This window comes from Microplitis demolitor, chromosome 5, assembly GCF_026212275.2.
Source record: "Microplitis demolitor isolate Queensland-Clemson2020A chromosome 5, iyMicDemo2.1a, whole genome shotgun sequence".
Lineage (NCBI taxonomy): Eukaryota > Metazoa > Arthropoda > Insecta > Hymenoptera > Braconidae > Microplitis > Microplitis demolitor.
Window position 1 is genome coordinate 20842126 of NC_068549.1, and position 12549 is coordinate 20854674.

Genomic DNA, 12549 nt, shown 5'->3' on the forward strand with positions numbered 1-12549 from the left:
GTACTTTCATTGTATTCTGTCACTGCACAGCAAATCCGGAAAAATTTTTTTTTTTTCTTTTTCTTTTTTGTCCTTTAGTTCAAGGATTCTAGAAAATATAAACATGACAGTAACGAAGGAATTTGATCATTCAATAGAGATCTTCTTGATCGGTATGCAAATAAAAAAAACATTGACTTTACAAAATACCGCGGTTGCACAAAAATGAAAAAAATAAAAAAAACTTACAGTAAATATGTTGTGATAAAATTCCGATAAATTGTGAAATATTTAAAATGTCCATGAGAATGCTGGTAAATTTAATTATGAATTAAAAATAAATGAAAAAATTTATATATTTATTTGTTTTTTTTAATTAAAATTAAATTCCGTATTTTAAAATAAAAATATACATATATTTACAGTGCCGAGATTATCTCGATCTTCCTACTCTGACAATTCACATAATTAATTATAAATATAAATGTATTTTCATTTTTTAAAAAAGAGGGAAAAATGGAGCCAGTAGAAATTTTTGAAAATTCAAATTTCAAAAAATCACTTTTATAGTTTTGGCGGTAAAATTTTTTTTTAAATTTGAAATTTGAGAAAAATTAAATTTGTTGTTATAAAAACTACGTATTGCCCCCAAGATATTGGTACTACAAAAAAAAGTTTTTCGACAATTTTGTAGAAAATTTAACCAGCTACAAAAAAGGTTCTTAGCAATAAATTGATAAATTGAAAATTTCAAAAGTTATAGCCATTTTTCAATCATCGAAATTAAAATTCATTTTTTTCAGTCCATTTTACCCTCTTTTTGTCGCTTACATAAATTTTAAAAAAAATTTTAATTTTACACTTCGAAAACTCAAAAAATTCAAACTACTAATTATTTAAAATAATTTCATGAAAATGCACACCTCAAAAAACTAAAATGACACAAACATATTAATTAATTAATTATAATTACAAAAATTAAATACCTACAAGCTACTAGGTCATATTCTGCACTGACCTAAAACCGTTTCAAAAAAATAAAGTCACAAAATTTGATACTTTTTCTAAAATCGCATTTCCGTACACACGGACATATAAACTGCGGATGTACGGATTCACTTTTCTGGCATAAATATCAAACTAAATCGGCCTAGAATCCCGACAATTTATTAAAATTAAAAAAATTTCGAGGTGTGTAAAAATATTGTTACCTAAAAAAAAAAGTCTTACCCCTACTTTAAAACATGTAATATATTTTTGAACGTTTGTTACTGTATGCTTTATTTCTAAATCTATCTGCGCTATTTTCATAAACATGACGACGTTGGTACTTTTTGAGTCGAGGAATCATAATTGACCTCGACCAATCAGCGACCTGGACACTCGGGACTATTTCGAAATTAGAGCTTGCATAGCCCGTTGGGCCAGCGGCCATCAAGGCATCAATTTCATTGTGATTAATATTTTGATTTAAAATTGGAATTTTCAAGGCGTCCGAAGACATCGCGTAGTCAAAACTTTGATCTTTGAAAGTCATCGGTGGATTTATGGGCACACCAAGATACGGATTTATCAGTGACCGGATTTGCTGATGCGCTAACTCTGTTTGATATCCCGGGCTTCCATAGTCTTGGGGCTGGCTGGAACTTTGATGATTTTGATCATGGCCTGTTTGGTAACTGATCGGGTGATTTAGTGCGTGAGTATGCGCAGTAGGTTGATCTTGATCTTTGTGCTCTACTTGATAATTATCATTATTATTTGTGTGATGATTATTAGAGTAAACTGGAGATCCTATAGTTCCGGTGATCAGTCCAATAAGTTTCGTCAATTGAGCGGTTTTTGTTGAAGTTTCTTGAAGCGGCATTGGACCTGAAGGATCCATGTGTTCAGGCTGTGGTTGATAACTGTCGCCATTACTTCGTGGATCTTCATTATGTAGCAATGGCTGAGTTGATTTTGTTGGTTTGATTAACAGCAAACCTGCCTCATTCCCTGGACCGTCTGTAAATCGTTACGTCAGTCAGTCACGTCTTATCATTATTATCATTATTATTCATATCATTATTATTAGTTTTGGTTATTGTTATTAGTGTTATTATTTGTCGTATCAAAAAATAAAAATAATCTAGGAGACGCTTCTACAAGAAAAATTGAATCGCTATCGAAATTTGGTTTATTGGAAAATTCACCGAAATTTGTCTTTTCATAGTTTTGGCTCTTTATTATTTATGATGGAAGAAATTATCAAAATTTCTACTATTCGCAAATTTACATTAATAAGCTTGCTCTTATTACCTGCATTAGAACCGCGAATTTCAATATTTGTTCAGTCAATCAAAACAAGCCTATATTAGGCCAAAATAATTTGCGAAATTTCGAATTATCAGTGTGTTCCCGGAGGCATAAAACGTCAGCCACTACTGATTATTTTTCGGTAGCCGCTACTAATTTTTTTTCAATAGCCGCTACCGATTATTTCGGTAGCCGTTACTGATTGGAATTGGTATCAGCTACCGAAAAAAAATTGGTTGCTGTTACGGAAAATTAGATAACTGGTACCGAAATAATCGGTAGCGGCTACCAAAAAATAATTGGTAGCAGCTACTAAAAAAAAATCGGTAGTAGCTACTGAAAAAAAATCGGTAGTAGCTACCGATTGCCAATAGGTAGCTTCTGCCCATTATTTTTTTCAGTGTAGAAAGGGATAATAGTATACTGCAGGTATGGTAAAAAATATTATTTCAGATTTAGTGTGATACCAGTTACCTCAGCTTCTTCTGAAATCGTTTTGCTTAATTTCTTGTAATGTAATTAACTATTGGTACAGTTCAAAATTTTTCTGTTAGTGACTACGAGTTAACAGATATTATTAGTTATTATTATTATTATTATTATTAGTAATATTATAATAATAATTGCTAAGAGCGGAAGATCGAGAAAAATTTTTTAGTTAATTAATATAAAATATTAATATCATAAATTATATATAAATATTGTTTGCATCAATAATTATGTTTGTTAAAATTATTTAATGAATATTAAGTAAATTATGTAGCCGTTAATTTTGTTATTTTGTGAAGTATCAAAATAAAATATAATGTTATTTATTTATTTTATAAGAGGAATATCTGAAGCTTCGCATAGAATTGAGTTGTTTATTATTCAAATTTACTTTATGAATATATTTTGAATAATATGATAAAATAATAATGAGGTATTGTTATTGTGCTAAAATATTAATTAAGACTGTGGAACATACCGTTGGCAGCGTCATAATGGCCGTTGTTATAACTCTCGGGTGAACTATACGAGTCGTGACTTGGTGGAGGTCCGTCATACGAATAATCTTTGGAATAAAATAAATTTAATTATTATGAAAAAAAAATTAGGGGTTATTAAAGTATGATAAATTTTTTTTTCTTATATTATGTGAACAGAAAATTATGGTAAATGTTCCTAGTACATTTAGGAAATATTAATCTATAACATATATATATATATATATATATATATATATATATATATATATATATATATATATATATATATATATATATATATATATATATATAATCACGTAAGTGTGTGTAATTTCCATACGAAAAAATATATACCCGAGGATATATGCCGGTAAAATAACATATTACGACACTACTAAAAATATAAGCCGGGTATATATTATTTTTGCCGAGATATATATTTTTTGGTTCAGGTATTGTACGGTATTTGAATTACGGTAATGATTATCATACTTATGAAAAAATAATTTCACAGTCACATAGAAATAAATTCTAATCTACATTAAAACGCTTTCTGGGGAATAAACCATATACATTATGGTTAACCCCTTCCATCATATTATGGCAATCATTCCTATACTACTATGGTAATCGTTACTATATTTATGGTAATGCCTCCTATAATGTATAAGAATCACTAGCATAATATGAAGAATTTCAAAATTTTATGGTAATTATTACCATAATTTATCGGTACGTTCACCATAATGACATAGGAATGAAGCCTATATAAATATTAATGATTACCATAATTTTAAGGAGTGCCGTTCGTATAATCGATATTTAAAAAAAAATCTGTTAGCATACGATGTGGGAACTACTCCCATAATATATGGCAATTGTTACCATAATTTTCTCTCTGTGTAGATATTTTATTTATATTAGACAAATTAAAAGTGTCTGGCAGTAGAAGTCGTGATTAATTATAAAAATAATGATAATTTGCATGCTAAAAAAAATAGCTACCATGTTGCTGAGGTGGGTTATAAGAGTATCCAGTGGGTGGGCTGTGAGCTACCGGTGATGATTGAGCGATGAGCGCACTACTGGCCAACTGTGAGCCTAAAGAAGCTGCGGCTTCGCCTCCCGAAGAAATAACTCTTCCGGCGGTTTGAACAACGAAACCACCGCCTTTGATCAGGTGACCTTTAAACGCAATAGCGCTACCTGCTATTGCTTTTACCGCTTGGATTACGGTGTTTATAATGGCTTTTTTGAAGTCCCAGATACTGAAAGGCTTCTCGTACTGCAATTAGTTAATTTTTACAGAAAAAAAAATGAAAAAATTATTCAGCGGTTACATTTTTTCTTGCATAGGGGAACCCGGGGCAAAATTAGACACCTTCTTAAAGACAAAAATAATAACACTCAAAAATCATTTTGCTCTGGGTTCTATATATTTTTTTGCAAGCTGTGAGATAATATCGTCATTAATATTTATTTATTTTATTAAAAAGGTTCAGAATTAAGATTTATGCTGCTCAAGAGTTGAGTTGATTGGTTTAAATTTTTTTCTGTGCATTGTGTAAGCTCACTATATACAACAATATTTTCTAGACTACTTATCCTTTATTTTGTGAATATATAAATTTTGTATGCACTAAAACTACACGTGTCAATATATGTACTCTATTCAATATCAAAGTCTCGGATTATTAAATCCAGTTTAGATGCTATCAGATATCCCGATGAACATTTTAGTTCTTGGAAAGTCCACAGGAGCTTTTGTTACAGTTCGGTATAACTATAAATTCATAATCTCGGCGAGTCTTAATTCTCAGGTGCTCATACGCATGAAAACTAATAGCACACAATACTAGCTATGTTTAACTTTACTTGGATAGATCGATCGATATTTTCTGCTATCGTTTTCTTTATTTACTTTTGAAATTTTTTACTGCTATTATATGTTGGTACAGCCCGGTATGAAAACAGAGCGTCAGGAAATATGAGAAAATTTACTTTTTAATTTATCTCACCCTCGTACTCAAATACTTAATGTTTTCGCTGGGATTTAAGAAAACTTTATCCGTTTGATCTTGTTGATATTTACCGAAGGTTGTTTATCTTCTGGGATATCCGGTTTACTTTGAACCTCAGTCTTTACATTTTTTTAAAACAATAACACGTATCAAAAAATTATTTTTATAATTTTTTTTTGACGTTTCTATTTTTAAATAATAGTATAAATCGTGTTTTACTGAAATTAATACTTTTATTTAAACAATAAGTTTTTATACCTATAAAATTTTACTGAAAAATATGTTTTTTTTTAATGGCAATTTTATTATGATTTTTAAAAAATGTAAATAAAAATTAAAAAATCCAACAAGTGATTTTTGTAATGTATATATTTTACTCAGCCTTCTCTAATATATTGGGGAAATTGAGTCACAATGGTACCTTAGCAAGTAATTAATTTTTGTGGCTTTTTAATGATTTTAATTTTAATTTAAAATTTTTTTTTAAATGCTTTCATTTTTTGATGACCCATTTTACCCTAGCAATTTATATTACATTACAAAAATCTTGACATATATATATTTTTTTTTTTCATAATTTTATTTGTATATGCATACAAATATATATTATCTGAAAATTTTAATTAAATTGAAAACCAAAATGGAGTTAAATATTTGCAGAGTATAAGAAATTACTATCTGCGTTGAAAAATAAACAGGATCGGATTAAAATAGTGAGATGATGCCTGAGCATTACCTTTTATATAAAACGAGTGAAGAACTGGCTCAGAAACTAACACCGGCACCTTTATTTATCTCGTCAATGCGGTGTGTAAAGTGTAGAAAAGAAAAGAAAGGAAAAGAAAAGGATAAAAGTTAAAAAAAAAAAAAAACAGGAGAAAGAAAAAGAAATTTAATAATAAAAAATAAAAATTATTCTTGGATAAATTTCCCTCCATAATCGTAATCTACTCCGACGTTATTTCTGTGTTCGATCTGTGACCCAGATTAATTGCAGCTTCAATAACATGAAAATAATTTCAATTGTTTTTGTCCACTAGCAAGTTCGTGGAGAAATTTTTGGTGATTAAAAAATAATTATTTTAATTACCCTCTGACTCTAGCAGTGATTTAATTAAAATATCAACTACCAAACTTTTCGGTTGGTTAAAATGTTTTTTTTTTTTTTTTTTTTTTTCGTTTGCTTACTTTAGAAAAATTTTCCAATAAGGGGTAAAATGGGTCGATGTATTTTTTAAAAATATTTTTACAGAATTTTTTTTTACTTTCATATCAAAAATAAAAAAAAGAAAACAGACATAATTTTACTGACACATTTTTACATGGGGTAAAATGGACTGATTAAAAAAATTTTGAACAGTAAATTTAATCTCTCAGATATTAATTTTTTTTTTTTCTAATAATAGAAAATTAATTAAATTTTTAAACATAAAAAATGATCGATAGTATCTTTATTATTACTTACAGGTTGGACGGGTGCGCCATAAGAGTCGTAGGCATGACCACCACCACTGCTGCCACTACTGGACCCTCCAGATAATCCAGTAACTCCATTTAATACGGAACCAGCAATTCCAGATATAAAATCTCCACTACCTGATCTCTTTATCCTCTCTCGCATGATTGCCTCGTAATTGGGGTCGTTATAAAGCTTGTAAGCATTGGTGGCAAGCTCATCGATTCTTCTCATGGCATCCTCGTTAAGAAGTATCTCTTGAGCTTGCCCTGAGTCCGAATTTATTTCAAAGTTATCTCCCTTTCTCTTGTCATTTTTATTCGTGGTACGCAAGCTCTCGTACGGAATCGACTCAAGTTGGTTCTTCGTGTCCCGTTTTATCTGTTTGTAGACTGACAGACGATCTAACTGAGAGGCAGCTCGTCTCAAAAAATCATCACTCGATATTTCCGATGTGGATGATAGAGTTGCAAGGGTCAGTATCAATACTGACAGCTGAAAAAATTTTTAATTAGTATTTCTTTTAATTCAATCATACAAAGACAGCTGGTTAGAGTATTCAGTAATCGATAGTTTCAAATCGTTCTTTTTTACAACTGTGATAAAATGCTGTTATTAACCGATTTGACTAATTATTTTTGCATTATACTTGTTATCGCACTCATTTTACTGCGCATGACTCGATTTATATGTTTGATAAAATTATGAAATATCTTAGTCGTAATTGGGATTTTCGGAATATTAAAGTTTGTTTGTGCGCCAAAAAACAGAATACTTAGATCCCTCAGAGCAAAAGGGGTTGGACACTGTAAAGAAAGGTGTAAGTCAACCCTATCTCGGTATGAAAGATATCTATGTTAAATTTAACACCGGAAATTGAATTAAATTAACAACGGCAGCGGTGTTAAAAAAAGTACTTTGATTTTTGAAGTATCAAAAATTTTTTTTCAAATACAAAAAAATAATTAGAGTATTGTTCCTAAATATTTAATTTGATAAAAAATTTCAGCAATTTATTTAGTTTAGGAAAAGTGACATATTTTATTATAAAGGCAATAGAATTTTTTTATCTCAATTAACGATAATTTAAAAATTTAAACGAAATATGATCAGATTTTTATTGTTTTTAAAATTTTAAAATACTTGTACTTACACCCGTATGAAAATACCATATATGATAAATATATATGGAAAAATATATAATCAATATGGGACCATATAAGTGGCCAAAAACGATATATATTTTCTTATATATAATATAGTAAGTTTTAATATAATTAATTATATACGTAAGTTTATAAATTAATACATGTATTATATATATTTATAATCATATATGCAAACTTATAAGTTAGCACATATATGTATTACATATATTGATATTTTTATATGTAAATTTGTAAGCTAACACATATATATTTTGAACACAATGTTTGAATCTTATAACAGAGAGAGGAAGACAGAAAAAAATAGATTTTATTTATTCTTACATATATGGGGAGACTTATATGGTTTTATATATCGAAAAATATATAAAAATTTATGAAGTTGAATACATGCTACATATATCGTGCCATATAATAATGAATTATATATCTATTCTTATTTGTTTCCATATATAAATAACATTTATTTTTAAATATATTAAATTATAAATTTTCAAATATATAAATAATATATTGAAGTTATACGGAAATATATGAAATTATATAAGAGAAAATATATATAGAAATATAATAAAATCGGCCGAAATCTATATATATTTCTGTATAATATTTCATGTATTGTCACCTATATATTTATATCTGTAACATATTTTTTAATATATGTTTACCATATATGATATTTTCATGCGGGAACCCTTACACTCTGATCGGAGTCAATTTACTCTTTGTGTACACGGTCGTATAACACCGCTACCCCGATGTCAGTTTATTTTAACACCGATTTTTTTACAGTATAAGGTAATTTTTTTTTTGTGCCCTAATTACCCACCCCCTCTCTTCTCTATTTTACTGATATTAATAATAATCATCTTTTATTTAATTGGCACCCAATTAATCAAAATTTTTTTTTTAATCAAAATTTCAGAGTAAAAATTATAAAATTAAAATTAAATTAAATTTCCAAGTGGAAATTGTGAAAGATAAAATTTAAAAATTATCTCCGTCGTAAAACGATAATTTTATTTACAATTTCCAGTTTCCAATATTTAAAATAAAATGTTAACCCATGTAAATATATACTAGTCATTAAAAAAGAGAAACTCAATATGATAATAATAATAAATTTTTTTTTTTAATGCCTAAAAAATAATAAATTTTCTTATTCTATATTTGTTGATGAAAATTTTCGACTACTCATCATCATAAAGCGTTCAGTTTAATAAAACTTTCTACTATTTAAAATAATTCATAATTTTTAATTTAAGCAGATAAATAAATTAAAATTCAGTTTTATTTTTTTTTAAAAGTAAAAAAAAAAAAGATGTCAAGTCTCAAGCAAAGATTTAATTATCAAGGAAATATGAAAGCTTGAAGAGTTTCATAATTTCTATAATAAAATCTCAACAATTATATAAATATTAATTATTCATCATACGTCACAACCTACTATATAGATATATATTAATATTTCCGGTATATTTACGTAATTTAAATCCCGTATATTAAATTTTATAAAATAAATTTTCGAAAAAATTTTCATTAATGCCAGTTGGATTTAATTTAACAAATGTAGTTATTTAATTTCATATATATTTAAAGAACATCACAAAGAGTTGTACCAACATACTCTAATTATTATATATCATGATACGTAAAAACTTTTAATATAAGAGGCGGTGGATTAAATTAATTAAATGGATGTTTTAATTTTAAAGTAATTTAATAATAGTTGGGCGTTATGATGAGAGAAGAGTCGGTCGGAGATAATTATTTTGATAGAAATTCGAGTAATAGATATGAGATTATTTTGGTAATATAAGGTCTGCTATATATAAGGAAGTGGTTGGCTTGGATGCAAGTCAATATGAAATGTACAAGTAGCAAGTGGAGCAACTCAGTTTGTTGTTTTGTTGGTGAAAGTCTGTAAGATGATGAGTATAGTATCGACTTATATATAGCAACTTCACTTGTTCTATAAGACACCTACTACATATATATGTGAGACCTGACATCGGATTTATTTAACTCAGGATTATTTTAATACTCAATTCAATGTTAGTTTAGACGTTTTATCAGACAGGAAACAAATCTTTTGTTTAGATAAGACTTGAAAATTATTTTAAGAAGGATCTGCTGTAATTTTTGTTCGAGCTTTTTTTTTTAACAAATCTCTATATGCAGAATCAAGAACGAGACTTGATTACTCTACATTTTAATTTCTTTTAAATGTACGATGGGTAGTAGACAATTGACAGCTTTGAAATTTTTTTTAATAGATAGATCACAAAAAAAAAAAAAACTAAAAATATGCACATGTAGAAAATTTACCAAACTATAAGTGCATTTTTTTTATTTATCGTTTTGAAAAAAATCCAAAATTTAATAGACGTCAGCTAACTTTACCATAAAAATTTTTATTTCTTAAAGAGAAAAACGTGACAAAGTTTTCGTTTACTGCGCAAGTGCAACGAGGGTAGTACCGTTCGCTAACTTGAGTGTAACTTTTTTTTATTTTTACCTGGAGGAAATATTACAGAAAAATTTTTTATGCACTGACGATTTCATCGCAATACTTTTGTGTAATTTATGGAAATGGTTATTTTGCATACGGAAAAGGGGTTTTTATATATCGCGCTTTGAGTGACGTTAAGACGTACAGAACAAGGAGCCCCTATGGCGCTTGAAAATTATAAGGGTAGATAAATTTTTCTCTACTGCATGACGTTTATCTACAAATATAAAAATGAAAATAAATTTTGAGTTTCTTTTATACGCTGTTAGGGTCGGGATTAGTACTGGGAACTATAAGAGGGTGGATAAAAAATTTCGTTTTTCAAATTACTCGATTTTTTTCAGCAGAAAGTGTCTAAATAAATAGCTATTATTTTTTTGTTATTATTTTGTTCTCGTAAACCGGGAAAAATAAGGGCGTAGAAGAATAAAAATTCGTATTTTATATTTCAATAATTCATTATAAAAAATGTATCAATTACAAAAATGAAAAAATTAATATGCTCTTGTGATCTCTGTACTATTATTCTATGAAAAGAATTTATATATTACAAAAATATTTCCTTTAATTGATAAAAATATTTTCGTTAATTTGCGTTTCGTGTAGAGGAACAAAAAAATTTTTTAAAATTAATTTTAGATTTAAAACGATTTATTTTGTAAATTTTTATCAAAAAACAATAATAAAAAAAAATTATCACTCATTTTTTAAGAATTAAAAGTATACATTTTTTTGGTAAAATTCAAAAATAAGTTTATCAGCCTGTAGAGCTTTAAATATCCATATTAAGTAAAAACTCAATAAGACCTTTTTTGTAGCAAATTTAAAAAGCTACAAAAAAGATGTCTTTCATTATTTTCATATTTTTGATATTTAAGCCGGAATATCAATTTTTAAGTTTTAAACGCTATCACTAAATTTCAAATTTTTTTTTTTTTTGTAACTGCATTGATAAAAAAATACTAGTGTAATAATTAAGAAATTAATCAATAGACTGATTTTTTGCCTTTATTGAATAATAAATAAGGCAACAAAAAAAGTAACGGTTCCCGTATCACTGAGTAAAAGTGATCTTGAGCGTCTCGTCCTTGATCTTGACGTCGACCTCAATACCCAACATAATAATAACAATCGCCATTCGCGAACATTAATACAAAAACCTACATACAGTTAATTGATTATTTTCCTACCCACATATCTTCTATCTCTTCTTCCTTATTTTTATTTATTTATAAAAAAAAAAAAAAAAAAACAATCTCGATTTCTACAGTCGCTTTCTAAATCATATCACATGTCAATAAAAATATTAAACAAACTCTTGTTTAAATAATTTTAAAAAGTTTATTTAAATTATATCATTTAAATATATATACAAAAATATATGTTACACACATATATAAAATATATAAACTCTCGAAAAGGTTACGGGCACGAGTGGAAAACTTTCACGAGCATCCAACTTATTATAGTATTTAAATTTACACAGGATCAAATATTCGAAATTTTTTTTTAAAATTTGAATTTGAAATTTATGTTTTATAATAATTTCATTTTAAAATTCATAAACTTGGGTAAGTAGTAAAGAAAATAGGAAAAATAAATCACTAATTCCGAGCCACTATTTCGTAATTAATAATTTTGATGTTAGATAACTTTAATTATTAGTAATCATTAGCCGATGGTTTAATTAATCAGATATCACAGCACATGATGAGTTAATTATGATAGAATATTATATATAATAAATCCATGTCACGAAACATAGGTAATTCTCCATAAGTACCTTCATGATAGACCAACTCGCGATGGTACGTCAGAATAACACACGGGCACTCTCACTTTACTCACTGAGCTGTACTATCGTCATTCCACTTTATTTATATTGACCCCCACTTGGTTTATTTAACACGTGCATCCCTTTCGAAAATATATTTATATTTTTAATTTATTTATTTTAAACATGCGCCAGTTTTAATGTCAAATTCATTTAAGAAGATTTATATTATTTTTGGTGAATTATTTTTTCACCGCAAATAAAAAATGTCAGGCTACTGAAATTATAGAAATTTATTTTTTATGGAAATTAATTACTGAACTTTTAATTATTGTGTAATTATTGGGAGCGACTTTTATTAATTTCGAGCTGCTTTAG

At 27.5% G+C, this 12549-nt stretch overlaps 1 protein-coding gene across 1 annotated transcript; it reads right to left on the reverse strand.

The window, feature by feature from the left end:
* Window positions 1-351: 351 nt before the first annotated feature.
* LOC103579409 (uncharacterized) lies at window positions 352-12235 on the reverse strand. Its single transcript, XM_008560797.2, has 5 exons — window positions 12181-12235; window positions 6729-7214; window positions 4248-4527; window positions 3242-3328; window positions 352-1983 (listed from the first exon to the last, which is right to left on the reverse strand). The coding sequence occupies exons 1-5, from the start codon at window positions 12184-12186 to the stop codon at window positions 1217-1219; spliced, it is 1626 nt and encodes a 541-aa protein (XP_008559019.1). The 5' UTR covers window positions 12187-12235; the 3' UTR covers window positions 352-1216.
* Window positions 12236-12549: the final 314 nt, after the last annotated feature.

Excerpts from the sequence above, each read along its gene's own strand:
- LOC103579409 (XM_008560797.2), bottom strand. Across the intron at positions 3,329-4,247 it reads TAACCCACCTCAGCAACATG|ATTATTCGTATGACGGACCT; the intron begins GTAGCTATTTTT and ends TTTATTCCAAAG. Across the intron at positions 1,984-3,241 it reads CCATTATGACGCTGCCAACG|ACGGTCCAGGGAATGAGGCA; the intron begins GTATGTTCCACA and ends AACGATTTACAG.